General features: G+C 35.9%; 1 protein-coding gene across 1 annotated transcript in view; it reads right to left on the reverse strand.

Moving 5' to 3' along the window:
* LOC127656624 (regulator of G-protein signaling 7) overlaps nt 1-23,371 on the reverse strand; it is a 75,063-nt gene that overhangs the window by 19,852 nt on the left and 31,840 nt on the right. Inside the window, exon 3 of the mRNA XM_052145036.1 lies at nt 4,064-4,160. Within this exon, the coding sequence (XP_052000996.1) occupies nt 4,064-4,160 (97 nt within the window). The remainder of the gene's footprint in view (nt 1-4,063; nt 4,161-23,371) is intronic.

The following is a 23,371-nucleotide window of genomic DNA, read 5'->3' on the forward strand; positions in this document are numbered from 1 at the left end:
ACTTCCTCACCTTTCCACCATTTCCAACAATTATTGCCCCCACAACAATTTCTCAGACTAATCCCTCTCTCTCTCTCTCTCTCTCTCTCTCTCTTAGCAACAGAAAAGTATAAATTATTTAAGGGAAGTATATAGCAGTTCTGGATGCTCCAGAGAGGATATGTCTCAGCAGACCTCCACTGGAGTGTTTTATGGATTAGCAGAATATCATAATCGTCATTACTACCCCTCTAAAACCCTCTGTGACCTCTTTCTGTCTGACTCTCTTAGAAAAACAGAGAAGTCAACAACATAACATTTCTTGCATGTATACAAAAATAAATTATTGTCTATGCATTTACTTCTAATACCTCAAATCAGCTTCACAGTTCAGGTCTTATTTATAGGTGAAGTGTGTAATATATGCACCAATACTGTCTCCAAACGGATTAGCTGTTTTAAAACAGGTTTCTGGAAAATTTACCCCCAAATACCAACTGCCTATGAATGGCTTACTTACAGTTGACAGCACATCTTACAGTTAACAAGCTATTATATAAGCAATTTGAAAATAGCAAACCTCTTAGACTTAGTAAAAGGAAATAAACTCAGCAAAAAAAAGAAACATCCCTTTTTCAGGACACTGTATTTTAAAGATAATTTTGTAAGAATCCAAATCTTTATTGTAAAGGGTTTAAACAATGTTTTCCATGCTTGTTCAATGAACCATAAACAATTAATGAACATGCACCTATGGAACAGTCATTAAGACACTAACAACTCACACATGGTAGGCAATTAAGGTCACAGATATAAAAACTTAGGACACTAAAGAGACCTTTCAACTGACTTCAAAACACCAAAAGAAAGATGCCCAGGGTCCCTGATCATCTGTGTGAACGTGCCTTAAGCATGCTACATTGAGGCATGAGGACTGCATATGTGGCAAGGACAATAAATTGCAATGTCTGTACTGTGAGATGCCTAAGATAGTGCTACAGGGAGACAGGAAACACAGCCGATGTCCACGTCCTCGCAGTGGCAGACCATGTGTAACAACACCTGCACAGGATCGGTACATCCGAGTATCACACCTGCTGGACAGGTACAGGATGGTATAAACAACTGCCTGAGTTACACCAGGAATGCACAATCACTCCATCAGTGCTCAGACTGTCTGCAATAGGATGAGAGAGGACTGAGGCTTGTTGGCCTGTTGTAAGGCAGGTCCTTATCAGACATCACCGGCAACAATGTCGCCTATGGGCACAAACCCACCTTCGGTGGACCAGACAGGACTGGCAAAAAGTGCTCTTCACTGACGAGTCGTGGTTTTGTCTCACCAGGGGTGATGGTCAGACTCATGTTTATCGTTTAAGGAATGAGCGTTACACCGAGGCCCGTACTCTGGATCGATTTGGAGGTGGAGGGTCTGTCATGGTCTGGGGCAGTGTGTCACAGCATCATCGGACTGAGCTTGTGGTCATTGCAGGCAATCTCAACGCTGTGAGTTACAGGGAAGACATCCTCCTCCCTCATGTGGTACACTTCCTGCAGGCTCATCCTGAAATGACCCTCCACCATGACAATGCCATCAGCCATACTGCTCATTCTGTGCGTGATTTCCTGCAAGACAGGAATGTCAGAGTTCTGCCATGGTCAGCGAAGAGCCCGAATCTCAATTTCCATTGAGCACGTCTGGGACCTGCTGCATCAGAGGGTGTGGGTTAGGGACATTCCCCCCCAGAAATGTCCAGGAACTTGCAAGTGCCTTGGTGGAGGAGTGGGGTAACATCTCACAGCAAGATCTGGCGCAGTCCGTGAGGAGGAGATTCACTGCAGTCAGCTGGTGGCCACACCAGATACTGACTGTTACTTTTGATTTTGACCCCCCACCCCACCTTTGTTCAGGGACACATTATTCCATTTCTGTTAGTCACATGTCTGAGAAACTTGTTCAGTTTATGTCTTAGTTGTTGAATCTTTTTATGGTCATACAAATATTTACACATGTTAAATTTGCTGAAAATAAAAGCAGTTGAAATTGAGGACTTTTTTTTTTTTTTTTTACGGAGTTTACTAATTATGAGTTTACATTTTAGACATCAACTCAAAACTCTCCCAAGTTTGCAAAAATTAATTGACAATTATTTGTATTAATTTGCAGCATTATTTAAAAATTGGCATGGCACAGATGTGGTTCATAGATAATAGTTTGAAAATAACCCTGATTAATCCATTAACTGTGTTTTTACAGCTGTTCTTGGCTATTAGAATTAAAGTTACACTCAGTAATATTTCCTCATAAAAAAAAGTTTTACCCCCAAGCATTAGAATTGTTGAGAAATACACTTTAAAATCACATACAATCTCATAAGATGAAGAATATAATCATATCTGTTGGCTAGCCTTATAAAAATAAAAAAATATTTTACAGTTGGACTGCCTTATGAGGTCCTCCACGTTGCGTTACGTTAAGTTTAATTATAGAATATTTTTATTTAACACTTACCTTCCTTTACTGTTGTGGGTGGAACCAGCTCTAATTAAATGTTAGTTGTTTGAGGCAGTCATTGTTTTTTTTGTTGGTTTTGTGTTATGATTTGTATGAAAAAACTCAGCTTTTTGAAGTAATGGGTTTTTCATTACAAATATATTGAAATTGGGTTAATTTATCAAATCTTCTGTACACTGTTCAATTTACTGCCATCTGTTGGTCAGAAAAATGAAGCGCACCTATTAAGCTACGTATAGACAACGTTTTTAAGTAACACAGGCCCGTAGCCAGCCTAGTAGAAGGGGGGTTCTTTTTTTTTTTTAAAGTGGACATTTTTGCACTTTTTCCCCTCATTTTGAATTTAATTATGAGGTTCAAATACTTCATTTTGGTGACTTTTTACTAACTAATTTGTGCTGGATTAGCTTGTCTGCTGGTATCTTAACGAGCACGCTTTTCGATGCACTGAAAATATTTACTACAATGTTGTCAAATTGCTTACCAAGTATAACAGCCGTACCCTGTTTTGTCTTTTTGAACATATGTTCAATATTCTGCGACAGTGACGCTGCTGCCTGCTTTCTCTTCCGTCTCTCCCATAAAACTATCCAGCTGGATGGCCGGCTGTTGGCCTCACTGATTTATTTAGCGCGGTAAAGTTTGACGTTCGACATTCGTTGGACATTCGGTTTCGCAGATGTAAGGGACCGTCTGAAAACTCCACTCACTACGCTAAAACATAGGAGATGTCCACTCATTCATTCACTCCACGTGCAAGTTATACATGGAAAAAAAATATCACTTTCAGAATGTTCTTATAACTTCCCAGAGGACAGACAGACATACTACAGTTGAGATTATTACAATATGCTAAATTATTATGGCTTACTACTTAATCAATAAAATTCTAAAAAATAAAATAAAAATACTGTCTTTAAAATTAGAAAGTATAATTTTGGTGAATTTTTGTGATTTTTTCTATAAAGTATTTGATTACTGTATTTATATAATTGATAATACTGTAATAATCTATCCTGAGCAAATATAATTTTGGTGAATGTTTGTGATTTTTGTTTTCCCAAAATAATTGATTACTGTACTTATATAATTGATGATACTGTAATAATTCGAACTACCCAAATTAAACAAATTACTCATTGCTAACTGCATATCACACATTTCTACAGTGCTATTGGTAATTGTCCATGCTTATAAGTGTTAGTAATATAAGTCAAAGACAACTACTTTAACTGCCAGGGCACCATAAACAAAAATTACTGAGTGCACCTTTAAATCTGAATAAATAAGGATCCAAGTAAAATCATCTCCTACCCATTCTTCATACCCAGAATGTATTGTTGCTCTCAGCTAGAACTCTGCTGGCCAGAGACCTTTGATAGAGATCAGGCTAACAACAGAGATCAGGACATGCAGGGGTCAGTGACTGGTGCAGTAACACAGAGTTCTGGCAGAGTTTTTATTGCACTGGTCTGCAAGCTTGCTGTGGGGCACTGGCTCCTGCAGAGAACTACTTTCTCAGTGCCAGCAAGGAACTGCAGTGTAAAGAAAACAGAGTAGGAGAATTACCAGAGAAGACACTGGGAATCTTGGATAGGAAACTCTTCACTGTACGAATAGGTATGCCATATTTTTCATCTTGCATCCTGGCAATAACATCCTCCATCTGAACAAGCAAGAGAAAGAGAGAGACATAAAGCTAAACAAAGAAAGCACATGTGCATTTAATGCAGCTGCAATATGCAATAGAAATGCAACAAGAATAGAACTCTGCATAAATATTCAGTGAGGTGGAAAATGTGATTTAGTGCCCCATTTGATAGAATGGAGGATCGTTTGTGCAGAGTGCAACCATAAACATACTGTACACAATGTCACACATCAAACATTATTATGCAGGTTCAATGCTGTTATGTTTGTCTAATGAATGATTTAGCATATTTGAAATGTATATTCTGCACACTTTGAAATCATACCTACAGTGTAATATTCCAGTTCTCACTTCATGACAATATAATGATTGCTGGAAGCTTTTGTTGGCATGGTTTATTTACTGTTCTCAGACACCGTTTTTCAGAAACAGGGGAAATTCACTAATCATGTATTAGCACCCAATTCACTAAAGGAATTATTTAGTGCTAAATGCACTAATTCAGGGTCAGTTCTGAGTGCTATAGTACTGTTACGTCCCCATTTTTTTGTTCTTATTTTTTGTCCTCTTGTATAATTACATCCATGGATGTATGATGTTTTGCTGCAATTGTGGAGTTCTACTTCCCTGTGTGTGTTCCTGTTTTGTCGCCTCTTTTTCTCTCTCTTTGCAGGCTGACCAAAATCAGGTGTCTGCAGTTATGACTGCTAATCAGTCCTCTGTTGGGATTGGTTGGTATGGAAAAGAACTTCAGGAATAAATCCCAGTAGAACCTCTCTGCATTGGCTCTTTCCCCTCTCCTGTGTCAGACATGTTGTACTGCTCTTGTTTGAGTGTATGATTGTTGGTTTTAGTAGGTAACTGTTGCTAGAACCAATTTGACTGTGGGTGATTCCAGTCTTTTATTGTTGTTGAACACTTAATCTTTTTTATTATTATTATTATTTAGAAACTATTATAACTTTTGTAAATAGAATTAAAATAAGGAAGTACTAGGGAGGTGGATGCCATTTTGTTTTATCTTGATTTGTTTCTCCTGTTTTTAGTTAGAGAGGGTGTTAGAATGGGTTTATGTTGTTTATTTGCATTTTCTTTTGTAGAGAAGTTAGTTTTTAACTCCCCTTTAGCAACGGGTGACATTCTGTTTGATATTTTCACCTTGCCTCTCCTGAAGCCTTTGCCACTTCCATTTTCTGTCATTCTGAATGGACTCTTTAAAATGTTAAATGTGTGGTTACCTACACTGTGTTTGGATATATAGCAGCTCTTTTCCATCATTTGATCCTCATTTAATGAGTTACTACTGCCCTGACCACTAAAAATGTACATAAACATCTATTTTAATAAAATCTGTTGACCGCCTGCTTTCTGTGGACGGTTATAGCACAATGTTCATTGCGGCAGGCAAATAGCGTAGAATATTTGTGAATAAGGTGCATCTATAATAAGCCTAATTTGTGTTTGTGCTGAAAAAAGGCTGTAACTTAATTTTAATACAGCGTAGCACTATTTCAGTGCATTTAGTGACTGGTTAAACTGGATTACGGGTGGCCACTGAATAAGCCTATCTATAAAATAAATCTCAAACTCATCCTCCACCATATAAATCAGCTGGCAGACTGTGGCTATCTGCTTTGTTACAGCAACCGTGAAGCCGAGTTCATGATTTTGCATCAGGGCGTCAGCATCAACTGTCGCTTTGCACTCCACATGAAAAGCGCTTGCAGATAAAATCGTCTCATTCTGCGTTTTGGTTATAGTAAAGACTTGGCATGCTTCTGTGGTAATTAAAATGTGCCTTACTTAGGCTGAAAAATACTTGATTTCTCTCACAAGTTCCAACTAGGCTGGTTTTGTACAACAAATTTCTCCTTTCCCCATCACTTCATCACTGACACTGAATCACTCACTGCTTTTTGTGTTTGTGGTGTCTACTTCTGTGTAATTACTCAGGGCAGACAAATCCCAAAGTTTCCGCCCTTCCAACCAGTGTTTATGCTGGTTTATTCTGTATTAATGGTAAATGTGTTAATCGTGATTAAGAACAATAAATGCATTTAATTAATTCACGTGTTAACACGTTCATTTTGAGAACTTTATTATATATATAAATACACTTGTGGCCAAAAGTTTGGAATAATGTACAGATTTTGCTCTTATGGAAAGAAATTAGTACTTTTATTCACCAAAGTGGCATTCAACTGATCACAATGTAGAGTCAGGACATTAATAATGTGACAATTACAATTTGGAAAAAATAATATCAGAACTTCTTAAACTGCTTCAAAGAGTTCTCATTAAAACATCTTCCATGAGCAGCAATGACAGCTTTGCAGATCCTTGGCATTCAAGCTGTCAGTTTGTCCAGATTCCTGTAGCACTTGACATAGATGTGGCTGTCTTGTCGGGCTGTTTCCCACAAAAGCTCAATGGGATTAAGATTCAAAACACTCTTTTCCGATTATCTTTTGTCCAATGTCTGTGTTTCTTTGCCCACTCTAAACTTTTCTTGTTGTTTTTCTGTTTCAAAAGTGACTTTTTCTTCACAATTCTTCCCATAAAAGGCCTGCAGCTCTAAGTCTCTTTACTGTTGTACATGAAACTGGTGTTGAGTGGGTAGAATTCAATGAAGCTGTCAGCTTAGAACATTTGAGGTGTCTATTTCTCAAACTAGAGTCTCTGATGTACATATCCTCTTGTTTTGTTGTATCTGGGTATTCATTTTTCGAAACAAATATCTTTCAACTGTGTTTGATATAATTGCAAGTTATTTTCTAGTACCAGATTAGCAATTTAGCATAATTACTCAAGGATCAGGTGTTGGAGTGATGGCTGCTGGAAATGGGGCGTGTCTAGATTTTATTAAAAAAATACTTTTTTAAAATATAGATGGTGCTGTTTTTTACATCAGTAATGACTATTCATCAAAGCGGCATTCAACTGATTTACAAAGTATGAGAACTCTTTGAAATAGTTCACATTTTTTTTCAAATTGTAATAGTAATTTTTCACGTTATTAATGTCCTGACTTTACATTGTGATCAGCTGAATGCCACTTTAGTGAATAAAAGTACCAATTTCTTTCCATAAGAGCAAAATCTGTACATTATTCCAAACGTGTATATATATATATATATATATATATATATATATATATATATATATATATATATATATATATATACTCACGTTACATTTGTGCAGATGTTTCCTTATCCAAGTATGAATTATAATCATAGGAACAGAGAATAATTAAACAACTTCATCTTTCTTAACACATATCAATAAAAATCTACTGTTTGCCTAGTTTCACACGCTGTTTCTTGGCAAATAATGCAAACCTGGAGGGCCAATCAGGACTCAAATAAATGGAACAATACAGCCAATCACAGTGCAGCGTGAGGCCGCAGAGACTTGTGATAGGAGCCCATGGGAAGCAAGCATAAAGGATCAACTCAGGCTTTAGAAAATGAATTCATTCGATATAACAACCCTATTTATTAGATGAAGAGCAACCTGGAGCAGAGCGGGACCGATCACGTCACCCACTCATTGATCCGGTGACATTTAGACTATTCTCAGAGATGCTCTGAGTGTCTGAGTTAACAAGACAAGCCGCGCAGAGCGTCGCCAGGGAACTCACACGCTTGACATGTGACTGAACATTCTACAGCTGCCTGTGACATCATTCCAGCATTAGACCACAACAAATTCAGGTCAACTACATGTACCCAAGAGATATATGACATATGGACGTGTGTGTTAGTGTGTGTGCATGCATGTGTACATATATGTAGAACGTGTTGAGAAAGATTATGTGCTTGTACCTATGTCTGTTTAGAGAGAGAGAGGGAGAAGGAGCGAGAGAAACCTGGTGCAGCTGCCTCAAGGGGAGGCCTAGTAAACATTCAGAATTACATTGGTGGGTTATGCACTGATGGGAAGAGTGTTTCTTCAAGCTATTAAGACTATTGAGAGAATACTTTTAGGCAATCCTGTTAAATGCTCTTGAAAACTGCTGTTACGATTCCTGAAATAGCTTCTTTTTTAATATCCAGAGATGAAATACTTTTTAATAGCTGTTACTAACCACCTACAGACAGTGGCATGGGAACACGTTTTAGAGTTGGGGAGGCAAGAAGAGTGGGTTGTGTCATCATAACATGGAGAAGGCTGAGCTCATGAATATTAATTTGCTTGTACTGATGTCCCACACTGATTTGCCTTTGGGATACAACATTAAGCCAGTTTAAAGAGCAAAAATTAGCTTGTATCATATTATATTTTAGGACTACATCCTTACACCTGACAGAATACGCAACTGTCTGTGTTATATAATATATGGGGGCTAAAACTATAGCGAATCATCCTGTTTCAGAAATGCGCTTTTAACATGAGCCAGCAAAGGTAGGCGTTTTAATATCAGCCCATTGAGGGGGTATCTACACTTAGTCACTTCCTGCGTTTTCACTGATAGGATAACAATCAGATTATAACAAGGCATTTAGACTATTCTCAGAGACTATTCTCATGTAAATGCCCTTCAAGATGCATTTGAGATGGATAGCAATCTGATACTCATACCTGACAGGATGTGATTCTACAAAGTGTAAATGCATCTGGTTGTTAAGAGCACATATGTAAACTTTACTCTAATATTGGAACTATGTCAGTGGAAGTTTGTGCATCTCACTATGCACACGTGCACGAGCAATCGTGGATGAGGCACAAGGATGAAGCAACCACAAAACTCACTAATCACTTTATGGAATGAAGAGAGCGTTCAAAAGAAACTCTCTAAAACAAATGAAAGTACAAACTCATGATTCCTGATGTAGCATTGTAACAAAAGTGTACTCCCTTATATTTATATATAGATGAAGTCAATATTTGTAAGCAAATGCTCTGCAGCACTTCTGGGTTCTTTTGGCATCCCAGAAAATAACTTTCAAAAGGTCCTCAATAGTTAGATAGATGGCCTTTCAATAGCCTTCAAACTGATCTGAAAATGCCTTAAAAGTTCTGTTTGTAGAGTTGAAATATCCCTTTTCCTATACATTATTGGGGATTTAAGCATCTTTAGATTTTCAACAAGTTCGGGGGATTAGAACAAACATAGGATTTTCCATAAATTATAATATTTCATGGACCACCATCATTGTTATCACCTCATTGTTATAGTTTTTAATTTCTAAAGTGGAACCGCTGTAAAAGAGGCCAAATGTGATCTAACAATGATTTTATACCATTATGCAAGATGGTATAAGGCCTATATGCAGGTATATCTTCAATATAAACCATAGATATTGCTTTATAATATTTTTTTTTATATAAACACACTTTATTACATTATATAATGCTTAACATATTATATAAAATAGTGCACAGAAAATATTTTTGTTCAATTTTAGTCTTAGTCAATTTTAAATTTACATTGTTTTTGGAACCCAGCAAACCTGAATATTATATTATATTATATTATGCAATAGTAAAATATTTCAGTAGATTATTAAATAATCACGACAGGCCTATCCACCACCCAGGAACGCGTTTGCCTGCTGTGTTCGTTACAGTAATTTTAGCTATAGTACGATTAGAAGAGTGATTTTATAGTACAGATGAAATGTGTATTTGGAAAGCAATCTGCTTGATCAGGTAACAAAGTGATTCTAACTAGGTCCAACACTCAGATAAGTGGGCTAAAAGTGGGGCCACACACACACACACACACACACACACAATTGCAATGCCCCTGCCTACAGTGCAGACACATACATACACTTATGTGGACTGGTAGGCAAACACTGAAGTGCTTATATAAGGTAATGAGGGATCTAAACATTCTTCTCACACTCTGTGACAATAATGGAAATTGTTTTAGAGAAAGCGCGAGAGAGAGAGAGAGAGAGAGAGAGAGAGAGAGAGAGAGAAAGGCACATCTCAGCTGTATTGTGCAATGATGTGCGATGATATGAACTCCCAAATGCATCGCTGGCATCAGCTGTACAGTACTGCAACCAATCTGCAGCCAAGAATTCTTATAAAACCATCCAGTGAATTTGAAGGGTGAATTTAATCCTCAACTCGATCTCCAGAAATGGCTGAATTGCACTGAAAATAACTACAAGGAGTAGGTGCAAAACTAACGAACAGCAATATTAATGGTTTATTGAAATCAAGCTGTCATTCATCAGCGCGCCCATAGGCTGCAACGTTTATGTGATTTTAGAACATAGAAACAGTACAATGTCTGGAACAATCAGCAGACACTTCTCTCAAAACAAAATGTCCTCAGGCAGTATATCTCCAGGGAACACACATCTGAGCCTTCATTCATGAGCTCCAGCCAATCACAGAACAGACTGATTAAAGCCAATAAGATGAGTCGGCCAAAAGAAAGACGGATCAAATGCTAAATTGAATCAAAGAGCAAATAGCGTCATGTCGCCAAATACAAAATAAATAAAGTGTAGAGTAATGGCCTAATATAACTGCAATCAAAGGAAACGACAAATTGGAGTGGATCACGACCAATTTGAGTGGCAACAACCAATTTGGAGTGGAATCAGACGTTTTCTGATATTTTCTGATCAGTTCTGCACATTTCAGTGCACAGAAATTGCAAACACATTGCAAAAGTCAGAGGAAACAACACTGGATAAAGATCCCATGAAAGGGCTTGAAAAACGAAGTTTTTTGTCCTGTGTAGACGTATTGACATATCAAAGGCCTCTTCTTCTTTATTTATGAAAGCCAATACGATTTCATTGTGTCAGGGCCACGAACCATGATTTGCTACTTGCTTGTCTGTTGAAGGTATTCGTGGGTAGGGACATTTTCAATCTGTAGAGCATTTGATTGGACGAAAAACTGTGAAATACAAAATTAGTCATAAATATTTTTATTTTTATTTTATTAAGATAAATATTTTTTGTTATATATACAGTATTTATGATAATTTTTTCAGTATGTTTCAGTGCATTTGAGTATTTTTTTATTTAAATGTATTTTGTATAGCACTTTTCAAATATTTTTGCTTTACAAACAATACATTTCCAATAGAGATGCAACAATATTTTGTCAAAAACAACAATTCAAAAGCAATTATAAGCAATTTTGGACATTGACTGATTGTTTCAAATATGATTGCCGATAATCAGGGCTGATTATTTCCTGTCAAAAAGGAGTGGAAATATATTTGCACAATTAACCTAAAACTTGTGCTATGTATGAAAAAAATTGTCTCTTTTGTGGAATTACTTTTAATTGGATGATAATTGCAAACATGCAAGGTGTAAATTTTGCACTGCAAGAATTTCACAAGGAGGATTTACATTAATATTTAAACACAAATAATTTTATTACACCCCCTAAAGCTTGACATAGGAATATGATGAGTTTGGGACCAGCTTTACTCATAATTCAGTTAATGTGAGAAAAGAACATTCAATAAATTAAGAAATCGGACCAGTTTAATGTGTGCCGAACAAGAGGCTATTCATAATTCAGTGAGTCAAAAATGTTAATGTGAGTCAAAAATTTGCTTTTTGTTTCAGTGTTTCATTAGGCTAATAACTGAGACAGGCAGATAATCAGAAATCGATATCAGCATAGAACATTTTTATTAGTGCGTTTACAATTTACAATGCCATATAAACCATTAGTGAATACAAGCAACCCAAGGGTGGCAAACTAAGATAGCTAAGCCATTACAGCAGATAGTTGGCACAGTGCCTGTGCTACAGTAAATCCCACTTCACACCAGCACCCTTGGAAATTATGGCTAACTCAATTATCCATTTTCTAAATGACTTGAGCTTTGTCACTGACTTATGGCAGACCGTGTCCTGCTGTGAAGATGGGCATATCTTGCCAATAGATCTGTCTCACCATCTAAGGACAATCCATGAGAAAACATTTGGACTAGGAATATTTTGGGTCTAATCTAAACTGCATGGTAACAGGTTTTGGTGTCGTGGTAATATAATGGTAATGAATGCTTACCATATTCATGTACCATGGTGTTTACAAGGTGTTAAAAAAACTATATATATATTACATCTTAATTTTCTGTAAAGCTGATTTGATACTATGTGTTTTTAAAAGCGCTATACAAAGAAAAATGACTTGAACTGAGTTGACATGATATTGCCATGCACCATGTCTAACATGGCAAAAATAGGCAATTTTTGGTACTTTTTTGTTACAATATGCATTATGCTAATTCTTTCAAAACATTGTGAGGTACAAAGAAAAGGAAACCACAAAACTGACATATAGAGATCATCTTTATTATCACAGAAGGCATATCAAGAAGGCAAAGATATAGGAAGTGTGCGGGAGAGAGAGAAATCACATCAAAGTATCCCTGTTCATCAAGGGCAAGTGTGCACTCACAGAAAAACAGCAGGATTCATCCAAAATCTTCCATACCAGCAAATTAACAATGACAGCAATGCACACAATCACACTTCCTCCATGCTTAAACCCAGTGACACTGTGTTGATATCACCACATCTCTCTCTCTCTCTCTTGTGGCAGACAGCTGGATTTCAGACTGCCTGTGAGAGCACAAGTATAATGCTCAATTGAATTGAAGGGCAGGGGAAGTGATATTGGCCGCCCATTCAGTAGATTAGGTTATTGCATGTATGACATGAATTTTATATCTCTTACACTCAGGAGAGAAAGACAGATGTGTTGAGGTGTATGTGTGTGAAATGAAGACAGGCTAAAGAAAAAAGCGAAGAGACTGGAATGCACACAAAATGCACTACATTACTAATCAAATAGTAAATTTGAAAAACATTTCAAATTGTGTGTGTGTGTGTGTGTGTGTGTGTGTGTGTGTGTGCGTGTGTGTGTGTGTGTGTGTGTGTTAATCAAAATACACATTTATTGACCCTGAACAAATATTTGCAAATCTAGAGTATAGTTATTATTCAAGATATTTAGTTTACATATTTATAAATGCTGATTTGTTGCAAATCTGAATATGTCAATATACTGCATACACTATATATTGTGATTTATAACAACTGTATAATTCAGGATATATATATATATATATATATATATATATATATATATATATTTATTTATTTATTTCAATTTGAAGGCATGCAGTCATAAAACCAACAGGGGCATACCAAATAATATAATAATATATTAAAATATGTCAAATATGTCAAATCAAAATATAAAATCAAAAATTATTTAATCAAATTATGTATTTATTAATACTGAACATAGTTGAAAATCTGTTATGTAGTTATTTATCCAAATATATATTTATAAATTTGAATATAATTATACATTGTGTATTTTGTTTCAAATGTGAATATACAGTATACTAGATTTGAAACAGATTTGAAACAAAATACACATAATTATATTCAGATTTTCAGATTTGAAACAAAATACACATATTCAGCTTTATAACTATATATCTGGATTAATATATATATATATATATATATATATATATATATATATATATATATATATATATATATATATATTACATTAATATAATAAATATATCTTTACTATATCTTCTGATTTACAACAACTGTATATATTCAGGATTTATATATACTGCATATTTTAACCAGAAAAATTAAAATTCCCTGAGACAGTACAGTTGCTTTGTGTCCTTTCAAAATGAGCTTGCCCTACAGCAATTTCTACACACAAACCTATATTTGGCCTTACATTCTCCGTCTTCCATCTGCGTGAGAGTGGAGACCAAAGCTATGAGCGCCCTTTTACAGAAAAAAGCACATGAATATTCAATCCAGCATTACACATAATTGAATATTCAGCATCAGAGAGAGAGCACTGCTCAGTTATTCACTGAGAACATGATGTGGTTCTGTGCATAAGAGAGCACACTATCTGCTGAGTGAGAGATGAGAGGGACACACACACACCTAAAGTTTCCAACTGATTTAGTGGCTTTGAAGTCTTTCAAGCACTGCTCCAGTCCAGCTCACACACACTCACATACAATACACACACAAACACACACGCTGATTCACTCGCTTACACGCAACACATGCCTTGCACTTACACATGAAAAAAGGCCACATATTCTGTCATGAGAACACAAAACAAACAAACACATATTATCAACTGTAGGAGGACATTAATTCAGTGTTAAACTTGCCTGGGAGCTAAAAACAGACTGTTTATGTGACCCTGATGCTTAAAACGGATCACCGCACAAAAACCTTTCGTTTTCGCACCCATGCATCGCACACACATGCATAAATGTGTGTACACAAACAAGAAAACTCTTTGGCCATTCTACACACACAAAGAAGATAAAAAAAAATTATGAAAATACTTAAAAGTCTTTCCCAAAAGCTGTAGTCAGTTCTGCATATTATAATGCATATTTAGGAAGCTAATGCCTCACCCACCCACACACACACACAAACACACACACATGCACTTCGCTCTGGGTACAGTAGTTTTTTTCCACAGCATCCTCCTCTTTGTGTTCTAAAAATGCTGAAGAGGCAAATAGCAATTCATTACATACAAAACATTATAATACCATGTTATTGGGCATGTACCCCGATTATTTTGGACATGTACCATGGTTGTTCTATCAGAAAAGACTCAGGATTATTGGGATTAATACAAATGTAAAAATACTTATATCATCACTTATATCCTATGGTTCAGTGCTCAGATACTTGCTTGAACTGTCGGAAACTGCAGGAGGATGGGACCTAAACTGGTGGTGATGGGGTGGAGGGGGGGTGAAAACAATGGAAGTATTCCAACTATGAGAGACAGCAGAGTAAGCTTATAAAACGGGGGCTGTATTTTGATTGGATGAGATGCCTGATAAAATGAATCCCGAGATCAAAGTAGCATGGTACTACCATCAGATACTATTGCTGCATGATAGTACCACCACATACTTTTTTGTATGGGTAGATTCTTTGACTTACCTTGGATTACCACGATAATACTATGGTATGAGAAATGCAAACGAATATCTGATACCATCACTATACCATGTTAAATTCTGTTAAGCAGCTTAACAGAAAATTATGATGTAGCAGAAAATAAAATGTTCAGTGTTGGCTGTAGAGTCGTGAGCTGCAGTAAAATCTTGACCCCGGCCTCAATCTAATAATTGGTTATATCAAAATTTGTAACAGGTTTAATGTGATATGTTCAGCTGAAATTATAATAATCTCTGGTGGTGGAATCGTGTGCTAAGGAATTAAGTCCAAGATCAAACAGACGTGAATGGCAGCCCTATTTATCCCATTCTCTTACTCCATTTGTGTATTTTTGTGTACATGTACTTGTGAGTTTGCATTTGTTTGTAATTAAATGTGTTTGTGTTTCTGAGGGAGCATGTGTGGGTGGAATTTTAGCCCATGTTCTGACTCAGCTTTGGAAGAATACGATACTGCAGAAAATGAATCCGACCACCCACCTGCTGCTTTTTACCAAACAGTTTCATATATACTTGCAACACACTCATGCATACACACACACAGACACACATACTCTCATGCACACTGAATTAGAACCCTGAAATTAATATGTCCCATAATCACCTGCCCTTCGCTGCAGACTCTACAGTATGAAGGTAAAATAGTGCCTAAATGAGTTTCATGCACACAGTAAGATTTGTAAAAGCTTAAATTAAATTGCTAGCATAAAATAAATTACATGTGCACAGAAAGTTTTGTAAAGGTGTAAATTAAGTTGAAAGTGTAAGAAAAAAATATTAGCAATACTTAAATGCTTTGCATAAGTGAAATTCATGTGTTGTGAAGTAAATATGGTCTGTATTCTTCTGACGACCTTTTTTTTGCACCTAAACATGGCCAAAAACATTGCAAACCAGCAATCAGCGATATGCAATCAAAGAAAGGGTGTAATGAACAGCTAAATGGATTGACCACGTAGAATCAGCCTGTATGAATAAAATAAACTACTGTAAACATGTAAATTCCAAATTTAAATTTGTGTTTGTGCCATAGGCTTAATGTTTTCCTGAAATAATCCGATATACACGGTTCCATCTTCTTTTTTGTTGCTATCACACTTCTGGCACAACTTTCTCAATGAAAATAGTTTTGAAAGTGTGAGGGGAAGGCGGGTCTATCTGCTTCTAATAACCAATCAAATGAGGTTTTCCTTGACCAGTTTACTCTGACCTGATTGGTTTAACATTGTGACAGACAGCTTCTACTTCATAAGAGTCAGCGTTGTTCCTTTGGGTATCTCTCCTCTCTTAAATGTTAAATTTAAATATTGGTTAATTTATATAAATGTGATTCTCAATTTGGTTTTCAAATGTTTCTTCTTGTTGCTGTTCAGTAGGATATTTTAATAATATTTAGTTTGAATTATCATTGGTTTATACAGGTCAGGGTAAACTGGTCAAGGAAAACCTCATTTGATTGGTTACTAGAAGCATGTAGACCCGCCTTCCCCATCGCACTTGCAAAACTCTTTTCAGTGAGAAATTCATGCCAAAGGGAAGACAGCGTATATCAGGTTATTTCAGAAAAAAACTTTTAGGCCTGTGGCACAAACACAAGTAATTTACATGTTTGCAGTAATTTATTTTACACATACAGACTGATTCTATGCGATCAATCCATTTTGCTGTTTTTTTTTTTTATTATTTGAGAGGCCTCATTTCCCAAAAGCATCGTTAGCCAAAGTAGATCGTAAAATTCATCTTACAATTCATCTTAGTTTTGCAGACCGTTTCCCAAAAGCATCGTAACTTAAGTAGTTCTTGAAAATGCTAGTAGATCAATGAGTGCTCCGGAGTACTCGTACAGTGCTAAGACCATCATAAGGATGCAGACCTATGCAAAATTACATCTGATACAATTTAAAAATCTATAGCTACATTTTATGCTCATTTAATATCAGTATACATAACCAGTAAAAAAAAACAAAAAGGATGAAAATAATAATGATAATAATGAATGAATGAATGCATAAAATGGTTAGTCAATATTGGATGAGCAGATAAAGTAATAAGTAAACAAATAAAAATTATTTGTGCACAAGTTGGTAACAACAAAGCAGTGGCATGATTGTTGTAGAGAACTGTAAAAATTACAATAAGAGAGTGAAGGAAAAAAGTTAATAACTTACTGCCGTGCATGAAAATCATCCGCACAGTATATTGACTCCTCATCCTCATCTCCTCTTCCTCTCCGACACCTAAAGGCGCTCTCGCCCGCACCATGCGTTATATAGTACCGCACATGTTGTGTAGCATTGCTGTTACCATTATCACTTTTGGGAGTAAAGAGCAGATCTCCCTTTGATTGGTGAATGTCCCTAAAGCTAAGCTTCCACACATCTCCTTATTTTGCGCTCCGCAACAACACTGTGAACCTCATTATATTCAATTAATGCTTGTAATCATTAGCAGGATCATACACAGGGCCTCCGCTGTCTTCACTGATCCAGGAAGCTTTAATCTCGACCCACAGAGCAATTTTATTAAACAAAATATTAAAATGCACATCTGATGAACAAAGCAGTGATTATGTAAAATTAAAATATCACACAACTAAAATGCACAAAACTATTGCAAAACAAAATGCAATTATGTGGTGAATTAAGTTGTACATTTAAGAAAATATATTTAAATATTTCCAGCGAGGTAAATTACAAAAATGTTTAAAGTTACACAACAAACATAATGAATTTGCAATGACGAGCTGCACTATACGCTCACATTTCAGGACTCCATGTGTTTGGACAGTGTCTATATTAAGTAGCACTTAAAGGGCATCCTAGCACGTTCATGTTAAGAGCAGTTTTGGGAAACGCACTAAAAAATTACGAACGTTCATAAAATCGCTTGTTGAAAATGCTCTTAACCGTTAAGATAAATTGTTATTGAGAAACAAAGCCCAAGTTATTTTTACTGACAGGTTTCATAAGAATAACCCAAAACTTCTAAAACTCATTAGACCACATATCTTTGGATTCTAAAACAAACTGTAGGATTTGGTCTGTCTAGAACAGTGGTTCCCAAACTTTTTACAGTGGCGTACACCTTCAAACATTCAACATCATTTTGCGTACCCCCTCTCTAATGCATAGATACAATTCACACAAGGTAAAATGAAAATATGTCTGTTTACCACAAATATCTTTGTAAAACAACTCCCTTATATTAAACATGTTATATTTGTACATGTCAATTGGTAAATGGCTTACCAATTGAGATGGGAATGCTAGATATGATATAACTGCATAACTTGAAAACTCCCCCCCTCATTGCATCATGGTATGCAAAAATAGCATTCGGTTCTGTGCCTGGAATTGCATATCATTGCAGCATGGCATTGCCGGCTGACTTCGAGCATTGCGGTTAATAATCTGTGCAATTGCGCAGTCAGCTCAAGGTGCTTTTTTATGTAAAATTTGACACTGTTAGCAAGGTTGACCTCATTTGCTAAAAAAACATCATGCAACAATGTAATGTGTGGTGCTGAATGTCTGACATCTGTCATCAATGCTTTTGATCTTATACCATCAGAATCAAAACTCCCTATGCATCTAACCTTAAATAAAAATTATGTTTTAAACTGCAAAAAAAAAAAAAACTCAACCAAAATCGTGGACGACTGACATGTGCAAGTCTGGTAAAACAGTGAAGTATTCTACTTGCTATCACTAAGCTACTTCACCTAGCACTGGGCTGGGCTGGCAAAAAAAGATACTTGAGATACATTAAAAATGTAAAATAACTAGACACCACTTGCTAAATTTAATATGCAGGGCTCTATTTTTGTAGCTATGTACTACTTATCCAATTCGCATGTGTAGGATTATCCAAGAACAAAGCCATTAAATGAACACAACACCACATTCCACAGATCAGAGGGATCCCCCACCAAGCCATTAGAGAGTCATAAAAATGAATCCATGGCGCCTAAATCGCAGAAGGAGACTCTCCCATGCCTGCTTAATCTCAAACTTGGGTTTGTAATGGTATATATTTGACCAATAAAGAAGATCCCTCCTTGTTCCACAAACTTAAACCCTCAGCATGACCTTCTGAATTTCCACACAGAGCAAAAGCAGGTTTTCTTTGAAAGGTTTCCTTGTGAGATCCTCATGAGATCCTCATTATTCTGCAAACAGCAGCTAAAAGGGAATGAATGAACACTTCATACAAAGTCCCAGTACTTCTGATTTGACCCTATTAAATATACACCATACTTAGCCTTACTAGATAATTCTGAAATTGACTCTATGATCTGTGATCACTCCTATAACTGATAAATTAATGATTATAGCCTGATATACATTTTAAGGTATGTGTAGTGATTTGTAATCACTTCTAACTAACAAATCAATAAGTATAATCATTATTCTTGCATTACTCATCTCATTCTACTAAGAATTATAACTATTCAAGACTTGATAATATACCCTGAGAATCAGGTTTCTCATAATGTGTAAAGTTTTATCCATGTTGTAAAACCAATTAATTAACCAGTGTGATTTTCATGTTTTGTTCCTTACACGTACAATATTCATGAAAGAATGTCATATTTACTATGAAAATGCTTGCTTGTTACATAGAAAATTTTGATGACAACGAATGTCATGTCTCTTGTACCATTTTCAAGATATAAAGGTTCACAATTAAACATGCACTATTTTGGAGTCGAAAGAATCCTCCACACAAAGGATTGTAAATCAACTTTGAAAAGGACAGACCAGTTGACCATGTGACTTTGAAAAGCCACTTCTGATTGGCTCAGGACACCTTTGGGGTGCTGACAATTTTATTTCAAAACTTTCCTACCAAGAAAGAGAGCCTCTTAGAGAACTCTCTTGCAACGTTCTCTTGGAACCGTCGCTTGGTTTACTTTCTTTGGCTTCCTTGCTTTTTCCTAATCCTCCGAGTCCAAGGAAAACTCGGAACACAAAAGTCCAGAGGAATCCTCTCACTCTCAGATCTACAGTTCACACACCCAACAGGAGTCGCGAGTCCTCCTTGCAGAAGACCTGGCTTCAAAGCCCATTTTTATCAGCCATCCAGACAATAACTATCCACGATCATAACAGAGTCCAAGACATCGACGGAATGAACTTTCGACAAAGAGCCAAAGAACCAAGCAACACAAGAAAAGTAATACAAGGAAACGCAACGACATGCAAGTACATTTCCAGACTTTTGCTCAAAGAGCTGGTGTATTAGTTAAATACTTTTGGTAATCCGATTGCAAATCGATTTAGACTCAAAAAAGGATAAATGGTTCTTAAGGCATTGTCAACAGACTCCAAAAAGTTCAATTTCTTTACTTCACATTCTGTCACTACTCACCAACCTGTTTCATGTTGTATGTGTTAGATTAGTTTTATGTTTAGAATAGCAATAAAGTTTGTCTGTATTCAAAGATAATTTGACTGTGGTATATTTTGATAAATAACCGTACCTAAATGTGTGTAATATTATTTTTGATAAGCCATGAGAATAATATTACTCCAGTAAGTGAATTAATCATAATTCCCTTATTAAAGCTAATTCCTTACAGTAGAAATTGTGAGCTGATACAACGAGACGTTGTATTACAATTTTAATGGTAAAGAATTTTGCTCAGACAAATAATCTAGTAATTTGTCATTTATCAAATTTATTTTGGTTGTTGAACGCGACTAATTCCATTATAAATGTCCTTACTTAATAATGTAGAATAAGGACAGTTTAATTTCATTTCAAGCTCACACATACTGTTTCCTACATTTCATTTTGGGGTACGCAGGCACTTTAACTCATGTCCCATCTACATCAACTGAAATTTGCTACACATGAGAGTGCTAATTCTAAGCACAATTTGCCAGCGCAAAGCGCAAGTGGGCATGGGTGGGAGTGTTTGTGCTAGCTGTGGATGTGTTCATGCAAACTGTGGGTGTACTGTATGGTAATGAAGTGGCGCAAAGCGCAATTTGCCTTTTTCCTGAGAAATAGGTCTTTGCGCTAAGACATTTTTAAAAGCGTGTCTGGTTTCAACACAAAGTTCAAATTAAGTTCCACCAGCAGATAGTAATACAATTCTTGTTTAGACTCTGAAAATTAAGTGGCACATCAAATTATGTCCATGACAATCACTGTTGAAACATATATTTATGAGATTTGTGTTAAACTATCTACAGGTCATGGTTTATTTTTCAATTATTATTATTATTATTACTATGTTTATATTTAAAATTGTATTTATGATCTAATTTGTATTGGTATTTTTCCACCTGTTGTCGGGTGGAAGAAGTTGGAGAGAGTAAAATGTTTAGATTTGGTATTATTTCTTTTGACCACTTCACTATTTTGATTATATTTTATTTTAGTTTGAAATGTAATTTGAACTTAGAAATATTTTTTGTAAAAAAAAATTCATGTTTCAATAAATTAATTTAGTTTTTAGACCGGTAGAAGCGAATACGTTCCGATGCATTCACTGTTAATACAAGCCATGATTTGTGTGTCAGTAGATGAAAATTATTAATAATAATAATTAAATAATTAATAGTAATTTAACATAGACTACATCCATATCCTGAACCACATTTTCCATTTGTATAAAAGGAACGTGTCCCATTTAACAAGGACAAAGTTAATGCACAAAATAATATAAGTACATATTTATAATCTTCAAATTCATTTCATTCAGTACATTTACACTACCATCTTCTTATGAATGTTCTCTCTTTGTTTATTTCGCTAGTGCTTGACAGGAAATGGACTATGACGCAGACGATGCCAGAGAGGAACCTCTGAATTAAATTGCACTTGATCCGATTAGCGCCTTGCACGCATGATTTAGCCAAACCCACTTGCGCCTAGACTTACATAGACGAAACTACCAAAACTTCATGGCCATGCCCATTGACTTTGAGCTTGTGACTTATGGCATAGTGCTGCACTCAGCGCTAGCGCTCTTAAAATATGGCCCGCAATGTAAAAAGGTTCTGTAATAACAATGTAGCATACTACTGTTTATCTAGCATTTCATAAGATATGTTTTTAAAATAATAGAAGACAGTATACACAGTGTATAGCTATCTTAGGTTCACCGACATTTTGAAGCCAAATAATTTTCCAGTTTTCAATATGAAAAAATTCGGACTCTTGGATAAACTGCCTCCCTCAATCCTATGACAAATAAAGTATACAATGGCAAACAAATTAAACAGATCAACAATGTCAGCCACTTGTAATCAACAGCTACAGCACAGTTGACGTGTCCTCTTAAATAAAACAACATTCAGGACAGGACAAGATGGGGAAGCGGCTCCAGTACGAGAAAGGGCAAGCAGAAACAGAGAGAGATAGATAGAAAGAGATAGATAGAGAGATAGAAAAAAACACCACAGAAAGTAAATGAGATGAATAAGAAGAAGAGAAAAGGATGAACGTAGTGTGCGATGTGATGAAAACAGACAAAATTTGGGATCTTTTATGAAAAGCAGGAGGGAGAGTAGACTATTTTTAGCCAAAAACCTCTGGCCCGCCGTGTCCACATGTGTGTCTTGAATAACAACAAGGCCTTGAGAGACTTCATCCTTACCATCAAGATGTCATTGTTATGATCCGCAAGCTTACACCAACTGAGAATAATTATTCAAATGAACATTTTGTTTACTAATGTATTGGAACATCTCTAAAGGCATTACCACATTTCAACACGTTAGCATTAATACATGATAGTAGTTATGGAACAAAGACCTTGGCCACTCATTGTAACAGGAAAATAAATGCACTACTACTTTTCAACAAGCACTGGATGAAAGGAGGGAGACTTGGTGAAAAGCATACAAATGACCTGCCTCTCTGTTAGGCTGTATCCAATGTGTTTAATAAGCCACAACGTAGAGTCATTAAACATTATGACCAACCACTGGCCTTCAGACAAATCCTTTGTAAATTTTTAGTAAAGCCACACACTGTGTAGATACAGCACAAAAGCATACAAATTAACAGACCCTAAAGAAGTCAAATATTATCATGTGATTTTCTACATATGGCTATAGCTATTTTAGTCACTTAAGGATATATTTGTACATGAATCTCACAGAAAAATGTGTCTAGATGACATTTTCATCCCATAATATATAGGTAGATTAAGATTTTAGCATAGTGACATAATTTTCATTGGAATTAAGCACATTTCAAGCCAATATTCTCAAGACCATCATGTGCCCAG

Source organism: Xyrauchen texanus, chromosome 16, assembly GCF_025860055.1.
Source record: "Xyrauchen texanus isolate HMW12.3.18 chromosome 16, RBS_HiC_50CHRs, whole genome shotgun sequence".
Lineage (NCBI taxonomy): Eukaryota > Metazoa > Chordata > Actinopteri > Cypriniformes > Catostomidae > Xyrauchen > Xyrauchen texanus.